This window comes from Cucurbita maxima, unplaced genomic scaffold (assembly GCF_002738345.1).
Source record: "Cucurbita maxima cultivar Rimu unplaced genomic scaffold, Cmax_1.0 Cma_Scf00009, whole genome shotgun sequence".
Taxonomy (NCBI): Eukaryota; Viridiplantae; Streptophyta; class Magnoliopsida; order Cucurbitales; family Cucurbitaceae; genus Cucurbita; species Cucurbita maxima.
The window spans coordinates 3785612-3806575 of NW_019272025.1; the positions used below are offsets into that span (position 1 = coordinate 3785612).

At 36.2% G+C, this 20964-nt stretch overlaps 5 protein-coding genes, 1 long non-coding RNA gene and 1 other non-coding gene across 12 annotated transcripts; 4 read left to right on the plus strand and 3 right to left on the minus strand.

Annotated features, from left to right (window-relative positions):
• Positions 1 to 324: 324 nt before the first annotated feature.
• LOC111484154 (cyclin-dependent kinases regulatory subunit 1-like) lies at positions 325 to 1588 on the plus strand. Its single transcript, XM_023130643.1, has 3 exons — positions 325 to 537; positions 663 to 723; positions 1148 to 1588. The coding sequence occupies exons 1-3, from the start codon at positions 485 to 487 to the stop codon at positions 1301 to 1303; spliced, it is 270 nt and encodes an 89-aa protein (XP_022986411.1). The 5' UTR covers positions 325 to 484; the 3' UTR covers positions 1304 to 1588.
• A 2194-nt stretch (positions 1589 to 3782) lies between these two features.
• On the plus strand, positions 3783 to 5805 carry LOC111484157. 3 transcript variants are annotated; one of them, XM_023130647.1, is made up of 4 exons: positions 3783 to 3903; positions 5086 to 5184; positions 5286 to 5440; positions 5697 to 5805. In XM_023130647.1, the coding sequence occupies exons 2-3, from the start codon at positions 5105 to 5107 to the stop codon at positions 5410 to 5412; spliced, it is 207 nt and encodes a 68-aa protein (XP_022986415.1). In that variant the 5' UTR covers positions 3783 to 3903; positions 5086 to 5104; the 3' UTR covers positions 5413 to 5440; positions 5697 to 5805. The 3 variants fall into 3 exon arrangements, with proteins under 3 accessions (XP_022986415.1, XP_022986414.1, XP_022986416.1); XM_023130646.1 differs by lacking the exon at positions 5697 to 5805 and having other exon boundaries at positions 5286 to 5503; XM_023130648.1 differs by lacking the exons at positions 3783 to 3903; positions 5697 to 5805 and adding an exon at positions 4604 to 4796 and having other exon boundaries at positions 5286 to 5683.
• A 500-nt stretch (positions 5806 to 6305) lies between these two features.
• TRNAV-UAC lies at positions 6306 to 6378 on the minus strand. The gene has a single exon. It is a non-coding gene; the product is annotated as a tRNA-Val (tRNA).
• Positions 6379 to 8372: 1994 nt separating this feature from the next.
• LOC111484126 (zinc finger protein ZAT5) lies at positions 8373 to 9350 on the minus strand. The gene has a single exon (XM_023130596.1). The coding sequence runs from the start codon at positions 9264 to 9266 to the stop codon at positions 8475 to 8477; it is 792 nt and encodes a 263-aa protein (XP_022986364.1). The 5' UTR covers positions 9267 to 9350; the 3' UTR covers positions 8373 to 8474.
• Positions 9351 to 11122: 1772 nt separating this feature from the next.
• Positions 11123 to 13594, plus strand: LOC111484169. The gene is made up of 3 exons (XR_002718457.1): positions 11123 to 11138; positions 12029 to 12030; positions 13489 to 13594. It is a non-coding gene; the product is annotated as an uncharacterized LOC111484169 (long non-coding RNA).
• Positions 13595 to 14788: 1194 nt separating this feature from the next.
• On the plus strand, positions 14789 to 18309 carry LOC111484103. 4 transcript variants are annotated; one of them, XM_023130559.1, is made up of 2 exons: positions 14789 to 15225; positions 15920 to 18309. In XM_023130559.1, the coding sequence occupies exon 2, from the start codon at positions 16148 to 16150 to the stop codon at positions 17009 to 17011; it is 864 nt and encodes a 287-aa protein (XP_022986327.1). In that variant the 5' UTR covers positions 14789 to 15225; positions 15920 to 16147; the 3' UTR covers positions 17012 to 18309. The 4 variants fall into 4 exon arrangements, with proteins under 4 accessions (XP_022986327.1, XP_022986329.1, XP_022986325.1 ...); XM_023130561.1 differs by having other exon boundaries at positions 16140 to 18309; XM_023130557.1 differs by having other exon boundaries at positions 16162 to 18309.
• Positions 18310 to 18336: 27 nt separating this feature from the next.
• LOC111484117 (transcription factor FER-LIKE IRON DEFICIENCY-INDUCED TRANSCRIPTION FACTOR-like) lies at positions 18337 to 19903 on the minus strand. Its single transcript, XM_023130584.1, has 4 exons — positions 19383 to 19903; positions 18959 to 19156; positions 18665 to 18838; positions 18337 to 18566 (listed from the first exon to the last, which is right to left on the minus strand). Exons 1-4 carry the CDS (start codon positions 19824 to 19826, stop codon positions 18480 to 18482), a joined length of 903 nt encoding a protein of 300 aa, XP_022986352.1. The 5' UTR covers positions 19827 to 19903; the 3' UTR covers positions 18337 to 18479.
• Positions 19904 to 20964: the final 1061 nt, after the last annotated feature.

The window sequence follows — 20964 nt, forward strand, 5'->3', positions numbered from 1 at the left end:
AAAATCAATTTCAGTCATCTTGCTTCTGACAAAGTTTCAAATTTACTGTTGTTTAGTCTAACTTTAAAGTTTGCAATTTAAGCAAGTACGGTAATTTATGCATGCAGTCTAAAACGAACACTAATTTCATTAAATTCATGAATGATCCATGACTCCATTTTTGAAAGAAGAAGAAACAACGTAATGGATGAGATATAAGAAAATTCTATATAAAAATAATAATTGTAACCCCTGGTAGAATCAGCCGTCCTTAGCGAGTTACACGTGGCTATAAATGATTGGGTGACTTTGCACTTTATTACTTCAAATCGTGTATATATAAATAATGCGCCATTTTCGTGGGGTTGTGGAGGAAAGCCCTAGCTCAGTTTGAGTTTTCTGTTAAGACATCGTTTCAGTTGGGCGATCGGAACCATTGTATGAACTAGCTTCATCTTCATAATATTGTAATTGTCTCTGGAAGGTGAAGATTAAGCACTGACGGATGGGTCAGATTCAGTACTCTGAGAAGTACTTCGACGACATTCACGAGTATAGGTATTATCGTATTCTTACTCTCTCTCAGTTTCCAACTCTTTAGTTTCTTGCTGTCTTGGATGATTGTTGGAATTGTTTAATTCTTTGTCTTCAATGGCTAACTGGTGATTGAAAAATTGATGCAGGCATGTGGTGCTCCCACCCGACGTGGCAAAGTTGCTTCCGAAGAATCGCCTGCTCTCTGAAGTAAGCAATTTGGTCTTTGTAATTTTGAATTTATGCATTTTAAGAATCGCCTCCTATCCTCGGATTGTTTCGGAAGCAAATTAATTTCAATAGTTGGATTCTTAAATCAGATTTAGGTATCGCTACTCTCTATTTTGTATGTCGACAATGAAAAATAGATGTATTACATTGAGACTCTGTAAGAAATTGTTATTATGCTGTGGATGGTTTTTCCTCTTCTTTCTAGTCTTAGTTTTCATATGATCTTGATATTCTCTCTTTGATTTGGCTGATGGTTGTGTGAAAGTTGAAACGGTGTTTATGAATATTTCGCATTAGACTAGACCCCTCCTAGCTTGCCAATTGTGCATTCCCTCTATCTGTTTGAGTACTCATTGAATGAAAGCGCATTGTTATACTCTTAGCCCTTTAATCCTTTGTGCAGAATGAGTGGCGTGCACTTGGAGTTCAGCAGAGTCGTGGATGGGTGCACTATGCTATTCATCGTCCCGAGCCACATATCATGCTATTCAGGAGGCCCCTGAACTACCAACAGCAGCAGGAGAACCTCGCTCAACAGAATATGCTTGCTGCTAAATGACTGTTTCATTTTATTGATGATGTGAAATGAGAAAGAAAGCAGAGTCAATATTCAGTCATATAAATGGTTCTAAAATGAAAAATCGTCCACAATTTTCTGGTTTCTGTGGTCAATCCTCTTGCTTAAAAAAACTGCTGGAGTTTCTATGTTTACCTTGAACTCTGTATATACAAGCTTCTGTATCTTTGCTGCACTCTGCAATTTTATGGATTTAGAACCAAAGTGGGGTATGATGAATCTTGATCCTTAACTTTCTGTGCAGAGGTGAATTATTTATAAGTTTCATCTTTGAGTAACTTATCAATTTAATGGTTTTTAGAACGAAAGATGGGTTGTTTTATGAGGTTACATTATTTCCTCGTTTTTGCGACATCCAGGCTTGAGAATTTGTACCACTTCAGCGAACTGCTTGCATATCAGAACTTGTGGAGGATCAGACCCCATGATTTCTTTTGCAGCTATCATTTGGAAGGTGAAAAGGTGTAAATTTTGATTTAAATGGATCTCAACTGGCTGAATGTTGAAAAGGTTAGATCTCTTCCAATTCTTGATTTAGTATGCTTTCTCAATTTACTTGCTGCATCTCCGTTGGTTCTTTTCCTCGTCTTCATCTCAAAGAGGATATTCAATGCATTGAAAAATGTTAGAGCCATTCATTGGTCATAATCGAAATACAATTATACAATACAATACAAACCCATACTTCTAAGCCTACCATTGGGTGCATAATCGAAATACATCATACAGGGAAAAACACTGACAAGAAGACTATGGCACATAACGCTGTTTCAAATTGGAAAAGAAACTGTAAGAGAATACTTCGGTTAGTAATGTAAACATCTTCAGAAGTCTGCAAGTCTAAGTTGCTTCTGTAATAACGCAGCCCTTCTTGCCTTAAGCTCTGCCTCTTCAATATGCAACAAAACCCACTTCTCATTCATATCCCTCAAACTCTTCTCCTCCATTCCCCTCAGCCCTTCTCTCCACACCCCATTTCCTGGAAACCGCCGAGAAAATTCACTCAAAAGAACGGGAAAGTTGTTCAGATCAACCCCCTTTGTGCTTGAGACTGACCTTTGTTTGATTCTCCGTGGAATTGCCCTTAAAATCGCCTGTGGTTTTGTTCTGGGTGTGGGGGGTTTTCCCCAGATGCTGCGGCCGATCTCGAGAATTCGACGGTGGTGGGGAGTTTTGATTAAGGACTTGGTCCTTGCGAGTTTATGGTACTGGAGTTTGAGCCTGTGGAGCTTATCGGCGATGTGGGAGTAGGTGAATTTTGGGCGGAGAGCGGTCTCGATGCGGTCCAAGGCCGGAGAGTCGAGAATGGGCTGAGAATTGCTGGTGGGGTTTGCGGATCTGGCGATTTGGAGGTAGCAATTCAGGAGATTGAGTTCATCTTCTTCGGAGAAATGGGATAGGGTTTCGGGAGAGGCGTTGGACGGTGGGAAACGGCGAGGCGTTGACATGGGGGGATGCCCTGTGGGAATTGGGATGAGATTGTGGGCCTTCGTTTGGTTTGTTTGGGCAGTTCTGGTGAGAGCGTTGGATTAGGGCGGGGGTCAGTGTGCTCTGATTTCTCTATATCGGGCGGGGACTCGTTTTTAATTGGATAAGGGAAAGAAACTTTCCCGCCCCAATCCCACCCATAAATTCACTAAAGTGATCCGACGATGAGGAAGAGCCTGCATTATCATGTGAAGGTAAACTATTGAACAATAATTTTTTAAATCATAATTGATGGCATTTTAATTTATTGTTAAGAAGATAAGATAATGGTTCATTTTTTTGGGTTCAATCGATCCCTTTAGTATTTTTAAATTAGGTATATTTCTTCCAAATTTTGTTGAAATCATGGAATTTGAACATTTCCCTCACCAATGTCGAAAAATATCGATTGTGATTTAGTTTTTTCACGCCCATGTATCAAATGGCTAAACTAGAGTTTCTAAATTAGAGTTTCAATTTTAAACCCATGCTTTTGGCTCTTTTTCCTCGAAATTTGAGTTGAAATACTTGAATATTGACATTTCCCACAACAATGTGGAACTATATCGACCGTGACTCGATTTTTTATCGCTCGTGCTATGATTGACTGATTTTGTGTTTCCAAATTAGAATTTCGATTTTAAAATTTACGTGAAATTTAGGTCAAAATCATAGAATGTGAATTAAAAAATATTTTTACTATGGTAATATGAATCGAAGATAAGATATACATCACAAATATATTATTTTTAAAAAAATTAGGATACATACACATAGGAAGACCCACCCATTGATAACAAATGTCTGACACGTATTGGATATCTTATAAATTAAATTTTCAATTTTTTTTTTTTTTCATTTGAGTGAGTCTAGAGTTTTAAAATAAAATAAAATAAAATAATTATGAAATAAGTCTTAAATTATTAACTATTTTTCGTAGTGAAAAGAAAAATTAACATTTTTTATTTCGAGAATGAAGTAATTGGGGGATTTCATTTCCACGCCTTCAAGGCTGAATCCGCAGATCAACGAATTCCTCATCAGGTCCCTCGTCTGCTCTTTGAAGAAGCTCCTCTTCAGCTCAATCGTCATCACTCTCGATTCCAAATCCATCGGTACGGTCAGCTTCTTCTCTTTTTCAGCTAGGGTTTTGTTCTTTACTGTACTGTTTTGCTCAAGAATCTTGCCGACGCCGATGGAGAGTCATTTCCTTTCTTTTCGTAATCCAAATTCGTTTTAGAATGCATTTCTGCAGATTTGTTCAACTATCTTATATTTCTCATGTTTCGCGCTTCCTAAGATGGTGTTTTTCTTTCAATTAGTTTCTATGAACATTTTTTTTACTGATTCTAATGGTTTTTTGGTTCCATGCCTAGACTTTGCACCTTCTTAGTTTATGAATTTCATTATCAATTGTGGACGGAGTGGGAAAATATCAGTAATTTGCGTTTGCATTTCGTGCTAATTAAGGGAATAAAGTGCTGCGTGGTTCTTCAACATTTGTTCTTTTGTGTCTGTATCTGTGTATGTGTACATGGAGATGGAGGCTGAAGTTTCTCAGTTTTGAGAGATTAGCTTCCAAAGTGTTATGATTTGCTCGTACTTGTGGATTTTTGTCACTTTCATAATTACAGAAGTTTTCATTTCACATTTCGTGTTATGTAGATAACTATGGAATCTGATGATTGTGATATTGTCCTTGTTTTGTTGTTCAATATAGCTGTTTTCATAAGGTTCTCAAAGTCAGTCAGAATATCTGATATATTTGTTTCCATCAAACATATTGTCGGCGAAAAATTTGGAAGATGTTCTTATCAATTGAGCATTGTTCACTGTATAGAGTTGGTATAGCATATCTAACATTTTGTTGAGCCTTGATTTGATTTCTGTTGAGCATTTCCTTCCATTCGTCAATTCAAGGTGGTTGGTGCTTTCTTGTAAGACAACTTTGTAGCTTAAGTTTACAGAATATCAATTGCTGTCGGCCTCACAGTTCTGGCTCTAAAATGTTCCTCTTCTTTTCCTTGCTGTTTTGGTTCTTGTGTTTTGTTCTCTCCCTTTCCTTTTGGCTGATGATGTGCACATGAAGCCTTCTTGTTGCACTTTTTAGAACCAAAAGATCCGTCATTTGACTAAAACTAAAAAAAGGAAGCAATCTGTCATATTTGCCAACTAGTTTCTGCCCTGCTTACATCCAAACTGTAGACACATATTCCTATTAGAATTACTTGAAATTTTACCATATTGGATTTCTTTTTGGTATAATGTTCACTCATTTTATAGGTGTTTGTATTCAGATCACTTGTAGAAAATCCGATGACACGACAGAATATTATCGTTGCCACTGGGTTGATAGCCTTTGCATCTGCTGGATTAGCCTTTCCCTTTTACATGGCGTAAGTAAATGAACTCATGGCTGGTACTGACAATTTTATGCATTTGAACGAATGAATGAGTGAATCTGCACGAGTTAATGTGAAAAGGATTGATCATTCAGGTCTTCCAAAAAGCCAGTTATAGATCCGGCAAAGCCACTTCCACCGCAGGCCACTTTTCGAGGTCCTTATATAAACACTGGTTCCCGGGATGTCGGACCCGACCATCAAACTTACACCAAGAAGTGATTTATCTTCAATGTTCCTAATGTGCCCTGTAAGTTGAATGTGTTGGTTCATTTTAAAGTAGAAGAAGACCACGTTAATTCTTTTTTTCTTTTTTTTTTCCCCCCCTCTTATGGAGAAACCAGCAGTTCACTTGACATAGAAATGGAGGATTAAAATATTGAGGTCCATATCGATAATAGAATTTCAATTTTACAAATTTGTAAATATAAATATCATTATCGACGAATATTTCTGTATATTACATTATAAATTTTGTTATTTTTTTTACTGATTCAGCTTTACAGGTCCAATTGACTTTCTTATGGATGCCTACTATGTTGTGATGTTATGTGGTGGCATCATAGTTGGGAATGCATAATGTGAGGTCATGGGCAGTCTTTCTTTGATTGCCGAATGATAACCATCAATACAAATGAGAAAAGGATAGGGAGAGATTTGAATGGCAATAATTTTATAACAAACATTACTTAAGGTAATGGTTCGGAAATCTGTCTCAATTTTTTGGGTCATTGCATTTCGATACAAGTACGATGGTCATGTTTGAATTAAAATCATCGCCGCAATACGCCCTCGACAATATCCATGTTTTGTTGAATGTTGGTGTGTATGGGAAAACTCTTTTCTTAGGTTTCATCATCTTTTCCAGGCATCTTGACCAAGGAATGCATGGGTTTATACTTGTTTAAATCATTTTTATGGTAAATATATCAACACAAACACACTATTTTTTATAAATGTTTATTAAGTGAATAATAAATTAACTTTTCAAGATTCAAATATCCACGCCCTATTGGAAATTATGTTAGATGCTATTTTAAGCTTCTTCACTCCTGGAAAGTAAATGAAGGAAAAATGTCGGTTACTATTTTTAGGAATAAAAAAAGCTATAAATCTGTTGCTGCCCAGGATCGAACTGGGGACCTTTAGTGTGTAAGACTAACGTGATAACCACTACACCACAGCAACTTTAATATGGTAAATACTTAATTATCTAACTAGTTAAATATGTTATGATACGTTGGTACTTGTAGTATTTATATACTTAACTTTTTTCGTTGTAGTCCTTCAACTTTTGAAAATTCACTATTTTAATAAAAAAAAAATATTGTAATAATATAAATTTATAGCTACAATATATAATATATATATATATAGAGAGAGAGAGAGACCAAAAAATTAAAATTAAAAAATAATGTTTAAACGTAACAAGATGGGGAGGTTGACGTGTAAGCTTAGACTAAAAAAATTGACAAGAAATCTAGAATTAACAAATATGCACTTTTGAAAATTAGCAAAATAAATAAATAAAAAATTAATAATAATAAAGAAAAAGGGTAGGGCTTATTGTCTTGGCTTTTGCCAGAACATGCCCAAATTGGAACCAAAGTAAAGACTCAGCCGGCAAAGCATAGCAGTTGTCGGTCGGATTGTACCCATTTGCTTTTACCCACTTCTCTGTCCTGTCTCTTTATTTTACACCCCAATCCCCATTATACCCTTCCCATTTCCCACCTCTCAACTGTCCACGTGTCATCTTCTCATTTAATGTTGCCTCTTTATGCCTACTTTAAACTAACCTAATGTTTTCCCCTACATAAATTATGTCAACTCATATGATGTCTTAAATAGTGAAGTTACTTTATGTGCTGTAAAATCTATAGTACACTAAGCTTGATGCAACATGCCAATAATCATCAACCCAAGCAATTCATTCATTTTTAATAAATCCTAAACTTTTACCTTTTTCTCCAATCCTACCACGTTCACGTTCACGTTCACGTTCGTTCCATAATAATTGAGTATTGACTTTGAATAAAGTGTTGTTCAATGCAACACAGCGGTAAGTGTGTGAAGGTATATATTAAAACTATACTTATGAATCTCATCTTCCGTTTTTTGAAGTATGTCAGTGGTTTCTTCTTTGGTGAGATGAATAAAAAGATGATAGTAAATAACACCTTCACGTCTACTAGGAAAATGTTTTCATACCCTTATAAAGAATGTTTCGTTCCATTCTTTAACCAATTTGAGATCTCATAGTCTGCTCTTTTTGGGGCCTAGCGTGACACTCGTTTCCCTTTCTAATCGATATGGGATCTCACAATCCACACTCTTTCAGGGTCCAGCGTCCTAGCTGACACTTGTGTTCCTCTCTCCAATCGATGTGGGATCTCACATACCGTGTATATATATATATATATATATATATATATCAAAGTTTAGGAGGAATAGTGCCCCAATGTTCAAGAAGTAGACACGTGGCGACACACAATCCAACCAGAAGGGGGGAAAAGGAAAAAGGAAATAGAAGGTGGGCCCAAAAGGAATGGACCTGAGAGAAGGCCCACTTATCCAAGGCAAGCCCAAATGCTGGTGGTAACAGTTTGAGAGTATCTTTATAGGGAATAACGACGGGAGTGGGCCCCACAGAAGACACAGAAAGGGAGCAGTGGGACCCACCCCATCCCAATGTTAGTTAAAAAGTAGCTTCTAAAATAAGGGATAATACAGTTGGTCACTTACACTTAGGTGAACTGTTAGGCTAAGAACTAAAGCTGAGCTGTACTATTCTTTTCTTCTTTTTTTTTTTCCTTTTAAAAAATTCCCAACCTAGAGAGAGAAAGTGACAGGTGGATCCACTTGGCATAGCTTAGTTACCAACTCAGCCTGCCATCCATGTATTTCTTGTCATTTAATACGACACACAAAAATATTAAAAAAAATAAAAAAAAAGGAGAGAGAAAACCTATCCAATGGAGGCTTTACATGTGGCGGTGGAGCTGCCAAACCCTACCCATCACACTTCTAATTTCTTACTTTTTTTCTATTTTTTTCATTAATGGGTTTTTCTAATTTACTTTAATTTCCCATAAAAATTCAATCTTTTTTAATAAATTGAAGAGAAAAGGGTAACCCAAAAATCACCCACTTTCCATGAATGACGAAATGGTAACCAAATATGAACACCAAAAAACCAACAATTTCATTATAGCTTCAAAGAATAGTTTAATCACTATTAAGTAATTAAAACAAAACATTAATAATCCAATATTGTAATTTCTTCAATAATGGCAATCCACCAAAGTTGGTGCTGCGAATACAATTGTTTGTGGGGTTGCCGTAAATTGAAACTTCGTCTCCCGGAGATCCTCCTCCGGCGCCGGTAAATTCAGATCCAATTCTAGAATGTTCCTTCGCTTAATCTCCCCTGAAGAATTATGGTGGTTTTGTTGTTGTGCCGTCGTCACCGCCGCCGTGGCTCTGTGCCTTCTCATGTGCCCTCCCAACGCTTGTCCTGAACTGAATTCCAACCCACAAATAGAACACTCATGAACTTTTCCTCCCTTTTGGACTTGAAAGTTCGGTACGGCGGCGGCGGCGGCGGCGGCGATTGGAACCATCTTGTTGAATTCTGCCTCTTCTCGTTCCTCCACCGCCATGGCGGTGGCAGCGGAGACGATCGGCGGCGACGGCTTAGGCTTCTTATGACTGGCACGGTGACCGCCGAGGGCTTGAAAAGAATTGAAACTCCGATTACATGTCTTGCACTCATAAACATAAAACCCTGTTTTTGTACGGTCGTGAAGAGCTTGCCTCGGCCGGCGATGGCCGTCTCCTTGAGCCAAAAGAATCAAACAATTCGCCATATCCTCCTCCTCCTCAGTACTAATTTCACCGGAGACAGAGGAAGAAGCGGCGGGAAATTCCTCTCCGCCGCCTCCACCGCCGCAAGAGGAGGAGGAAGTCACCTCAAAACCACCACAAATAAGGCGCATACGCTTGTGCCGGCGACCTTTAACAGCAACCACATGAATCTGATCATTAGATCCCATAAACTCATCTGGGGTTTCCATGAAAGCAATCAAAATCTAAACTTTTGCAAGTTTTGAGTGAGAAAAGTAAGAGAGAGAGAGAAGTGAGGAGTGAGAGAGTGGGAAATGGAGTAATATATATATATATATATATATATTAGTAACGAAGGGTTGAAAGCCGCCCACTCGTGAGACCAGAAGTGTAAGAGTGGCCTTTTTATTATTTTTTTTAATTTTATTTTTATTTTTAATTTTATTTTGTAATTAATTAACTAATTAAATTTATTATTATTTCTGCTTGAAGTGTCAACCTTGAATTAGGAAGAAACAAGAAAAGCTAGTTGTCTTGCTTCCAAGGGGTCTGTGTTCTTAATTTCTGCTTTCTCACGCCCTTTCTATGCTCCACCTCATCATTTTTTTTAAAATTATTATTTTAATTTTTTATTTTTAATAAAAGAAAACGACAAAATCATGCCTATTTCACTCTACTCTTTTAAAGAAAAAAACCCACCATTTAAAGTCTCATTAATAATTTTCAATATATATATATATATACAAATATTATTTGATTATTTTTTTATTTTTTGAATTACTAATTATCTTAATAAAATACATCATTGAAGTCAAATATTTATTATTAGTTCTGAGTAGTGCAGTGTCAATAATAAGGTAATATTAATTCATCAATTAATAATAAAAGGAAAAAAAGGAAGGAAAAAAATAGATTAATTAATTAATTAGTGATTTGATTCAATATTCGATACCTGGAAAAATAATAGAGAAGGTGGGTTTATTGTTTGTTGTAGTGAATTTAATAATAAAGAATGGCTTATAACATGTTCGGTTTTTTGGGCTTCCCAAAAGGCCTCATCCTCTCGAACAAAGCATGCACGCCTCCCCTTAATCGAGGCTCGACTCCTTTGGAGTCTTAGTCATTTTTTACTGCCTTCGTACCTTCGAGGAGGTTTGACTCCTTTTTTCTTTTTGGAGTCCTTTGTTCGACATTCGAGGATTTGTCAATCTAATGGCACGGCTAAGTTTAGGGCATGGCTCTGATACCATGTTAGACGAACACGACTCTCTACAATGGTATGATATTGTCCACTTTAAGCATAAACTCTCATGTCATTGTTTTGGGCTTCCCAAAAGGTCTCATCTCAATGGAGTTAGTATTCCTCACTTATAAATCCATGATCATTCTCTAAATTAGCCGATATGAGACTTTCATCATCCAACACTAGTTACACTAAAATATATGTTCCTCTTGAGATGGGAATAAGTCATTTTTTCCGAAAGAAAAAGGATTATATATATATATATATATTATTCAGTTATTGTTGGAGGGAAATGTCAAGTTGTTCATTGATTGGTTCCAACTGTTTTAACGTAAATGTTAGGGAGGACATACTTTTGTCACTAAACCAATCCTTGCAACTACCCACCCACTTCTCTCTCTTAATCAATAAAATTATTAAATTTCTCAATTTTTTAAATTACTCTTAAATATTTCATTAAATTATGGCTTGAATTGACGTAAATAGATTAATTTTTTTTTCTTTTTTACTTTCGGTTGAGAATGATAAATAAAATTATTTTTTATGTTCATTTGTAACGTATGTTTTAACTAATAAAAAAAGTTTACTATAAAAATATATATGTTTTAATTAATTGAATTATGTCTGTGTTAAATATAAATCTATAATATAAAGTTAACTCCTTTATCCAATTTAAATAAATGATATGTAATGAGCTAATATTTTTATCAATAATAATAATTAGGAATAATTGACATGTACTCATTTTTTAAGGTTCGAAGTTTAAATCTCTATACTCCACTTTGTTTTATAAAAAAGTACGTGATTATATTAATTTAATTTTGAAATATAAAGCGAAGATAAAACAGCTCAAGCCCACGTCCAGTGTATATTATCTGCTTTGGTCTGTTACATGTCATCAAGTTCTCACAATTTTAAAATGTGTCTACTAGAGAGAGGTTTCCACACTTTTAGAAGAAATGTTGTGTTTCCCTCTCCAATCGACGTGGGATCTCACAAAAAAGGTCCAACATTCTCGATGGCACACCGTCTGGTATTTGACTCTAATACCATTTATAATAGTCCAAGCCCACCCTATTAAAAATTGTATGTTTTGGCCCGTTACTTATCGTCGTCAATCTCACGATTTTAAAACGTATCTATTAAAGAGAGATTTCCATACCATTATAAGAAATGTTTCGTTCTCTTCTCTAACTGATGTGAGATCATCTGTATTAGAGAGAGAGGCAAATGAAAAGGGAGAGGGTGGGTGGGTAAGTTCTACCTTATTTTTGAAGCATGGATGGAGCCTTTGCTTACCTCTAAAAAAAAGACCAAATTTTGTAGAAAAGTCATACCCAATTTTGTAATCATGAACCCATATATTCACTTAACCAATCCAATAATGTAATCTTCTCACTAAGTGTGAGTATATATAAATAAAAATGCATTATCTTATCTTATAAGATACCCAAAGAAGGAGAGTATTGTGCAACCCACTTTCTCTCCTTCTAACTACCTCTCAACTACTACTAAACCCAAACTAACCCTCTTTTAGGTTAGGGCGCCATTTGGAGTCTTGCTGGTTTAGTTCTAGAACATTCTCGATAGCTACAATAGAGAGCTGAAGACGAACAGACGATTGCAAGATGAGTACTAAACTATCAACGTTTGGAATAGTAAATTAGTGTATTATCTGTTGAACTATGCTCAAATTGATATCTTCAAAATACTCGTATCGATGTAGGTGGTCATATTCATGAGTTTGAGAAGTAGATTGAGGGCAGTTGCAACAAATCTGAAGAAGTATATTGATATTGAATCACTCCCTATGTCAATATTTTAATTTTTTATATTTGATCTCGACTATATTTTAAATATCATATACTTATTTATATAAATTAATAATGATTTATGTTGTTATTTTTATTATTATAAATCAAGTTTGATCATATTTCGTGCAAGAAAATGACTGAAAGCCAAACGGAAGCCTAAACTTAGGTCTTTGGTTGTCATTGATCAGTTCGTGAATCAAACTCCACGTCTCCTCCTGAACTGCAACCTCAACCACATATTATGATGAACTAACCATTTCACTAAAACACTCAATTTGGTGTTCATTGAAACTGATGGTTGTTTTCTACACGACACCTAACCGAATACGTACACAATCCGATGAACCAAGACATCAATCATGTAATATAAACTTCAAGAAAGATGCAAAGAAACTCTTGTTAAAATTATCACAAAATGTCATAGTTCATGTCAGGTTAAGAAAGAATCAAAAGATTTTTATTTATTTTAAGGTTACATAAAGTATGTTATACTGGTAGAGGAGACTTGAAAAATGTAGTAAAAAGAACATTTGTATTTTCTTTTAGTCAATGACTAAGTTTCTTTATAATTCGACGTAGTTTAAGTTGTATGTTTAGAATCATTCAAATGTAATGTGATCGATCTTGTTTGTGGAATGATTCGAATCTCAAACAAATGTCTTTATTTTGAAATATTTGATCAATAAAATAATATAAAATTTATGTCGACAGGTCGACATTTGGTTCGATGCTTTGATATGTTGATGAAGGGACATGAGTGGTTGCCTAATTAGGATGAGGTTGCTTAAATTATTATGATTTTGTTTTTCTTGTAATGTAAGTGGGAATTTAGGTTGTTTGGTAGCTTAGGTTATGGTTTTGTTTGGCTTTTCCAACAAGAATGACATGGCATTCAAAAGTGTCTTCCACGTGTCTCATCCACAATAGTGGATTGCTACCTTCACATGTTGGATGAAGTTGGAGCCAAGTACTTGGAACCCACATGAAATTGAAATGCAAGTGGATCCATGAACCAAGGTGTAAGGAAGATTGTCAATATCATATCTCTCACGTCTCCAAAGTCGACAAATCTTAGATCAGACAGTAGGACCGACACCTTGATACTATCTGTAATAGTTTAAAGTCGTGTTAGTAGTTATTGTATATTAGGAAAAAGTTTTCATACTCTTATAAGAAATATTTCGTTCACTCGTGCGATCGATGTGAGATTTCACAATTTATTCATCTTGGAGGTCCAATATCCTCGATGACACATTGTTTGGTGTCTAACTCAATGTAGAATCTCACAATCCACCCCTTCTTGGAAGTCCATCGTCCTCGCTACCACATCATTCAGTGTCTAACTCTGATACCATCTGTAACAGTTTAAACCCACCGCTACATTGTCCACTTTAGCTCGTTACGTATCGGCGTCAGTCTCACAGATTTTAAATACGTCTACCAAGGAGAGGTTTCGATACCCTTATAAGAAATGTTTCGCTTCACTCTCCAACCGTGAGATCTCACAGTATCGTTGGTAGCCTCATAGTTTTAAAATGTGTCTATTAGGGAGAGGTTTTCACACATTCATAAGGAATGTTTTGTTTCTCTCTCCCACCGATGTGAAATCTTAAGTGTATTACTTAGGCACTCGAGATCAACAGTTTGTTATCCATGAACTAGGGTGATGCCTTATGCAGAGCTCCTTTAACATGATATACCCCTTTCCACGTTGCTAGCTTCTATTCGAAAGAAAAATGTCATGCCAGCTTATCAGAACAATAGCCAGCGCATAGACTTTTAGATCACGCGTCTACCTACACGAAGGGTGTGTTGATTGAAATAAGCTGTTCAGTTTATAACAAACTTGTACAAGAAAACCATATGGTTCCTATGCATAGCTGAGTACTTGAATTAAAACATACTTGTTCACTCAGCTGCCCTACATAGTGATGCAAGCGTCGTTATTAACCATGTCTTGGATCCGACACCTAATGGTCCTGTCATTTTCCTACGATATGATTCGTTACCTACTCCTCGCTTCTTAAAAATGAAGGCTATAACACTTAATGTCCTTGTTATTTCACTGAGACATAGTTCATTACCTACTCCTCGCTTCTTTAAAGTGAAAGGTTATTCCCACAAATCAACCCAAGCCTTTTCCCGAATAGTTTGTCCTCACTCACATGTATCTCAAGAAAATACCTGAGAGATTACCCAAAATAGAATTGGAGGACAACTGGATTGTGACATGGTTCCTAACCTATTCCTCCCTTCTTGAATGAAAGCTATCATCACTGACCAACACAAGTCTTTCCATAAATGTTTTATCCCCACTTACATGCATCTCAAAAAAATTCTAAGTTAAACCAACATAGAATTATTCTAAACAAAGCACGTTTAACCAATCACAAAAATTTTCATTCCATTTGTATATCTAAAAGGTTTAAATTCTTCATTGTAATCTCAAATGTCTCTGTTGATCCTTGAAATTACTATTTGGTCCCTGGGAAAGGTCTTTTTTGCTGCAGCGAGGAGGCGGGAAAAAGTTCATGAATGAACTGAAAACTGCTCTCTAGATGAATTGGTGAAGTCCATGAATGAGAGAAGTTAACCACTGGAACAGTTTTCAGTTGCATCGGAAGCTCAATTTTTCTCTCATTCATGGACTTACCTAATTCATCCTCTGACCAAGAAATCCTCCGGCCGCCACCATTATCAATACTCACTTCCTCTTCAGCCTCACAAACGCCGCCGCTCCCTCCTCATTCTGCCTCACCGTATCCCCCTACTTCCTTTTCTCCTTCATCGCCGTCGCGGCCGCAATCCGTTCCTTGCCTTTCCAACAACGTCGTCGTCGTCGGTTTCATTGGGAGGAGACCTAATAATTCGATTCAACTCATCAATCGGGTTAGCGATTACAATGTTTTTGGATCCGGTAAATTGGATACAAAATTGGTTGTCGAGAAAAAGGAAGTTGAACAATGGTTCAAGCGGCGACGAATTAGTTACTACCACGAGGAGGAAAGGGGGATTATGTTTTTGCAGTTTTCTTCCCACAGAGTCTCCGTGTTCGAGGCGAAAACCGATTATGATGCGGAGGTTCAAGAACATGAGTTTGGTGATCTTCAGGGAATGCTTTTTATGTTCTCTGTAAGTGCTCGTCGATTTCTCATTTCTTTTAATTTCTTTTGTATCTGTTCATGTTCGGACGCCTGCGTTCATCAATTAACTCAACCTGTATAATCTGTTGTGGAAAATTGGTTGTTCTCGTGATATGATCTCTCAACATTAGTTGAAATTGTCGTGAATTGTTGGGAGGGAGTTCCATCTTGATTAATTTAGGGAATAATCAGTAAGGAATACATCTCTATTGGTAGAGACATTTTGAGGAAGCCCAAAATAAAACCATAAGAGTTTATGTTCAAAATGGACAATGTCGTACCATTGTGGAGAGTCGTGATTCTTAACACGGTATCAAAGTCATGCCCTTAACTTATTCATGTCAATAGAATTCTCAAATGTTGAACAAAGAAGTTGTGAGCCTCAAAGATTCAAAAGTGACTCAAGTGTCGAACAAAGTACAAGTACTTTAGAGAAGGAGTTGAGCCTCGATTAAGGGAAGGCGGTTCGATGGCTCCTTAGACCTTAGGGGAGGTGCTCTATAGTTTACTTTATTCGAGGAGAGGGAATGATAATGGATTTATAGGTAAGGAATACATCTTCACTAGTACGAGGCCTCTTGGGGAAGTCCAAAGAAAAGCCACTAGAGCTTATGCTCAAAGTGGACAATTTTGTACCATTGTGGAGAGTCGTGATTCTTAACCGAAATCGATTACTAATGCAGGTTTGTCATATAATCATATATATTCAGGAGGGGTCGTGGTTTGATACTAATGTTTTGAAAAAATTAAGAACATTATAGTCTGCTAAGTATGCATTGGTAAAATCTCGACCTAAACCACCATTGCCGTCTAGGCTGCGTTCTTTATCTGCTTCATATTCCTCATTGTTTCCTGGACCGTGTACACCAGTGATACTCTTTATTTTCATTGATGACTTCTCAGATGGTCCCATGACTAATTTCAGCAAGAAATTGCAGTCATCTCTTGAAGCACAAATTCGCTTTCTAATCAAGAATTTTTGGAGGCTTAATGGTTCTAGAGGTGGAAGGGCCTCAAGTTATGCATTTTTGTTTTCACTTGATGCATTAAAAGCTGTTGTTCTTGTGGACAGGTCTGCAAATAGAACAGCTGAATCTCTAGAGTTTGTCATTAGCCTTATGGAAGATGTTTCCAAAGGACAAGCTATTTCAGATTCTCTTCTGCTTGAAAGCCATGGTGAAAGTGCTAGCGAAGAGGATTTAGTGTCTCTAAAGGAGTTTATTTCTCGGCAGGCTGACATTCTAAGGGGTGGAGCCTTTACTACTCATGAACTTCCAAGTATGGAGATTTGGTTATCTTCAAGCAAACGAATTCTCCAGGGGATTCTCTCTGCAAAATGTGGTTGCATAGATATACTGGAAACCAGAAAACGAAAACCACATTGTCAGTACGTTCCTTCGGCATCGATCGAGAGAAATGCTTTAGGTATCGCCGTATCTAGGTTTTCAACTTCATGGTGTGAAAGAGTATTACCAGGTGCTAAGGAGGTTTATCTAAGAGATTTACCTGCATACTACTTCAAATCACAGCATGAAGCTCACATGGAGAAGGCTGTGCTTGCTTTACATTTAATGGTCAAGGGGCCTGCGGTGCAACATTTTGCAGAAAGGTTGAAGGAAGAATGCAAATCCATTTGGATATCAGGGAGGCAGCTATGTGATGCTGTTAGTCTGACTGGAAAACCATATCTGCATCAGAGACATAGCTCGGAGGATCATTCAAGTGGATATGTTTTCCGACATGCTTGTGGTTGTGGCCATTCACGGCGACTATGAACCGACCCTTTTGATTTTGAATCGGCGAATGTTACTTTCAATCGTTTTGCTGGCTGTGACAATTTTCTTGCAGTTGTCCAGTTACCAAGAGTAAGCATAACAGGACATATTCAGTTATCATCATGGACTTTGATTCGAGTTGGTGGTGCAAAGTACTATGAAGCTTCAAAAGGTTTGCTTCAGAGTGGATTTTATCCTACTCAAAAGGTTCTTATCCAAATGGAAAATTAGTGCACAAATGAGGGAGAGTCCAATAGATTTTAGCATGAATGCCCTCATGGGCACTGTTTCTATTGGCTTTGAGCATGAATGCCCTCATGGGCATTGTTTCCTACTGAATCCTGATCATCTTAAAGAGCTTGGATCGTCTTATGCTGCATGCAATGTGGCTGATCCTCTCAAATTTGGTAAAAGTGGTCGTCATGGTAAAGCTCGTGATAGTATTAATGCAGCAAATGCCACCATTATGCATTTCTAATTATCTTAGTCGAGATGGAAAAGATTTTTCTATCATCCCGTGAGATCCCACATCGGTTGGAGAGAGGAAGGAGTGCCAGCAAAGACGCTGGGCCTCGAAAAGAAGTGGATTCTGAGATCGCATATCGATTGGAGAGGAGATCAAGGCATTTTTTATAAGGGTGTGAAACCTCACTAGCAGATGCGTTTTTAAATTTTGTAGGGAAGTCCGAAAGGAAAAGTTGAAAGATAACAATATCCGCTAAGTGCACCTAATATCATTCACTGATCTTCTACTTGTAGGAGTTGGGCTTGCCCCCATTCTGTTCCTGGACGGCAGCAGAAACTGCAGTTCACATTTGGATGTCAAGTGGTGTTGCCTCCCGAGAGCTTCCTGACACTTAGGCTTCCATTTGTTTATGGTATGCAACTTGAGGATGGAAGTCTTCACCCTCTTAACCCTCTCCAACATCAACCTGAAGCGACTGCATGGATAATTGGGGGTACAACGTTAGAGATCCTGTCAAAGCCTGGCTGTCTGGATCAGGGATCTCAAACATAATCAAAGTCTTAAACACTGGAAACTTGATCTGTCTGATCTGCAGCAGCCAGTCCAGGCAGCCCTGTTCCTCCAAAACTCATGGTAGTATCTGCGAGTCCAAATTAAACAAAACAAGTCGGAATATGTTCTTATGAAGTGTTCTCATTTAGTTCTTAAATGTTTCGTATTAGTTTGTTACAACTGATATTTGCTTGTATAGATTACTGTTTTTGTTTGTAGTTTGGAATTGGGAAATGAAGATTTGTGGAGCTTTTAGCTCAAATTGGATATTGGATTAGTTTATGTGGTACATATATAACTTCAAAGATTTGGTGAAATTTAATCTCCAAGAATTCAAAATTCAAATGGCTTTACAATACAAAGTTGCTGATTAAAATAATTACAATCTCTGTATTGGTTTAAAGGGTTAAACTGAAAAGGAAGAAGAAAAATAGAGAGATTAAGATGTGATTAGAACTCAAATCCATGGTTAAGAAGTGCCCCCGTAAGCCAAAGCTTCAGATTTGGCAAGTTCATGTCCATCTCACAATTTCTCACCTGCAAAAAACAGATTACAATGGCATAGCATGAGCCATTGGGAAGCAACCAAAAAGTTAATCTCAAGAGAATCAGATTGGATGTAAGAAAGTAATTACATTAATGGTAGCTGTGAGAATGAATCTGTCAGAAGCAGAGGCCAAATTGGAGCTTTGAATACTGAAGCTGGTGAGGGATTCAAGAACCTTGTAAAGAGACATGGCTACTCTTTCACCCATTTTGCAGACCAGCCTCAAATAAAACCCTCTTTCCTCCACTTGAAACACATCCAGCTTTCAAAGAAGAAGAAAAAAAAACACCCCAAATTGCACATTATTAACACAGCTTAGCTTCACAATTTCATCACAGACCAGAGCATGAAGTTTTATCTGATCTTACAACTTGAAATGTACCTGAATTATTTTGCAGGGAAGGAATTGGCCAGAATGTGAAGTTTGAACAATATTCTTGTGGTTTTGACCTCGATAACTCGTTTGTGTTTCGTTGATTGAGGATTCCAAAACTGATATCTCCGCTTTCAGCTTCTTCGCCTGCACTTGTAGCTCTTTCACGTACAGCACTGCGTCCCCAACAATGGAAGCCTTGTCCATCTGCATTTTTCCACATCATGAATTCGGCCTTTTACCATTTCATTCAAAAAAACATCAGAAGAATTTGTTGTTCTTGAATGATTTTGAGATTTTAACGATTTCAAAATTATCCACGGTTTGAATTTAGAATTGAACATGTTTGATTTTAACTATTTTAAAATTGCTAGCCGACCTAACCTACAAGACCTAACATAGAATTACGAATGTGAGTATCAATTTCTCATACCTTAGTTATATTTGGAACCAATGAACGCAATGCATAAAGCTTTTCCTTCATCCTTCCTCTTCTCCTACGCTCGGAAATCAAAGTTCTGGATCGATCGACCTTCGATTTCTTCGACGTTGTGACAGAAGAGTTCTCAACAGAAGCATCGTCTTCGTCTTCATCTTCGGTTTCAACTTCTTTCATGATGCTATTGAAACTCTCCAATGAACTAAACAAAGAATTAGGATCAGAATTCATGACGATATTGGAATCTAGAATGTATTCCGCGCTAGGATCGAGGCGATTGTCGACATTCATAAAATCAAGGTCGAGGTTATCAAATATCGGATTCTCGCTCCCTCCACGAATCAGATTTACATATTGATCGAAGTTGTCGCCATGGATTAAATCTTGAAGCTCAAACTCATTGATGTTCATCATCAAATGCTTCCCGACGTGCTCCATGTCAAACGTTACAGTACTTTGAATCAGGCAATTGATTGATGGATTAAGATAAAGTGATTAATCGGTTTAACTTATAAACAGAGGAAATGAAGGAATCAGTGTGAAAAAAACAATTGATTAAATGGACGAAACATGACATGTGATGCTTAAACCCCAAAAACATGAATTTTAAATTTTCAAAAATTATTTAAATAATCTTCGTTAAATAAATATTGACATCTTCCAAATTTTTAAATATTAAACGATATAATAAATATAAAATTAAAGAATATGTCTCCCACAATTTATAAATTAAAAAAAAAATGTTTAAAGTTTTCGCATAAAATTGAAACTGTCTAGATATATACAATTTTAAAATTTCATAAAATTGAAAAGTAATTTAATTATTAAAAAAAAAAAAAACTCATAATATTTATTTTTAAAACTAAATTAATAAAAAATATATCTTAAAATTTAATTTAAAGGGTATTTTTCAAACGCTATTAAAAATTTTAAAAATTTTAAAGAGATATTTTTAATTTTTATTAATTTAATAGTAAAAGAAAAGGTAATAATACATGAACTTTTTCCAGCCAATCATATAAATCTGTACTGATGAGTTGATTAGCAATAATTAATCTTAATTAACTGATTGGATCTATAATGACATAAGGTTAAATGCATATCAACTCCTTTTCATCTTCAAAAATATATACTTAATTAAGTTGTTAACTAAATGTCAACTTAGCTTTAGTCATTTCGCTTCTCTAAATGGATGGTTAATTAATTAATTAATTATGCGATTAATTATTTAATTGTTGCCGTTTTTAAAAAAATATCAAATCATACAATAATTATATAATTGGTGTGATTTGTTCTTGGGGAGGCCTAATCTGAGGGAGGGATGACTTTCGTTGGTTATTTAATTTTTTTAATTAATATGAATTTATCAAGTCTAAATCTATTTACAAATATTTAAATTATAAAATATTATATTTTAAGAATATTCGTGGTATATTTTTACAACGTAAAGATTATATATTTTTATGGATGATATAAGAAGAATATGATCAAAATAATTGTTGTAATTATAAAATTTTATTTACTAAATTATGATAATAAAAATGATTAAATGCCACCTGTCATTTTTTAGTTTTGA

Bases quoted from the DNA above. Each gene is read 5' to 3' on its own strand.
- LOC111484154 (XM_023130643.1), top strand. From the start codon at position 485: ATGGGTCAGATTCAGTACTCTGAGAAGTACTTCGACGACATTCACGAG. The intron at 538-662 runs GTATTATCGTAT...AAATTGATGCAG, and splicing joins GACGACATTCACGAGTATAG to GCATGTGGTGCTCCCACCCG. The intron at 724-1,147 runs GTAAGCAATTTG...TCCTTTGTGCAG, and splicing joins AGAATCGCCTGCTCTCTGAA to AATGAGTGGCGTGCACTTGG.
- LOC111484157 (XM_023130647.1), top strand. From the start codon at position 5,105: ATGACACGACAGAATATTATCGTTGCCACTGGGTTGATAGCCTTTGCA. The intron at 5,185-5,285 runs GTAAGTAAATGA...TTGATCATTCAG, and splicing joins GCCTTTCCCTTTTACATGGC to GTCTTCCAAAAAGCCAGTTA.
- LOC111484126 (XM_023130596.1), bottom strand. From the start codon at position 9,266: ATGGAAACCCCAGATGAGTTTATGGGATCTAATGATCAGATTCATGTG.
- LOC111484117 (XM_023130584.1), bottom strand. From the start codon at position 19,826: ATGGAGCACGTCGGGAAGCATTTGATGATGAACATCAATGAGTTTGAG. The intron at 19,157-19,382 runs GTATGAGAAATT...GGAAAAATGCAG, and splicing joins TGGTTCCAAATATAACTAAG to ATGGACAAGGCTTCCATTGT. The intron at 18,567-18,664 runs GTAATTACTTTC...TGTTTTTTGCAG, and splicing joins TTCTCACAGCTACCATTAAT to GTGAGAAATTGTGAGATGGA.
- LOC111484103 (XM_023130557.1), top strand. From the start codon at position 14,996: ATGTTTTTGGATCCGGTAAATTGGATACAAAATTGGTTGTCGAGAAAA. The intron at 15,226-16,161 runs GTAAGTGCTCGT...GACTAATTTCAG, and splicing joins GAATGCTTTTTATGTTCTCT to CAAGAAATTGCAGTCATCTC.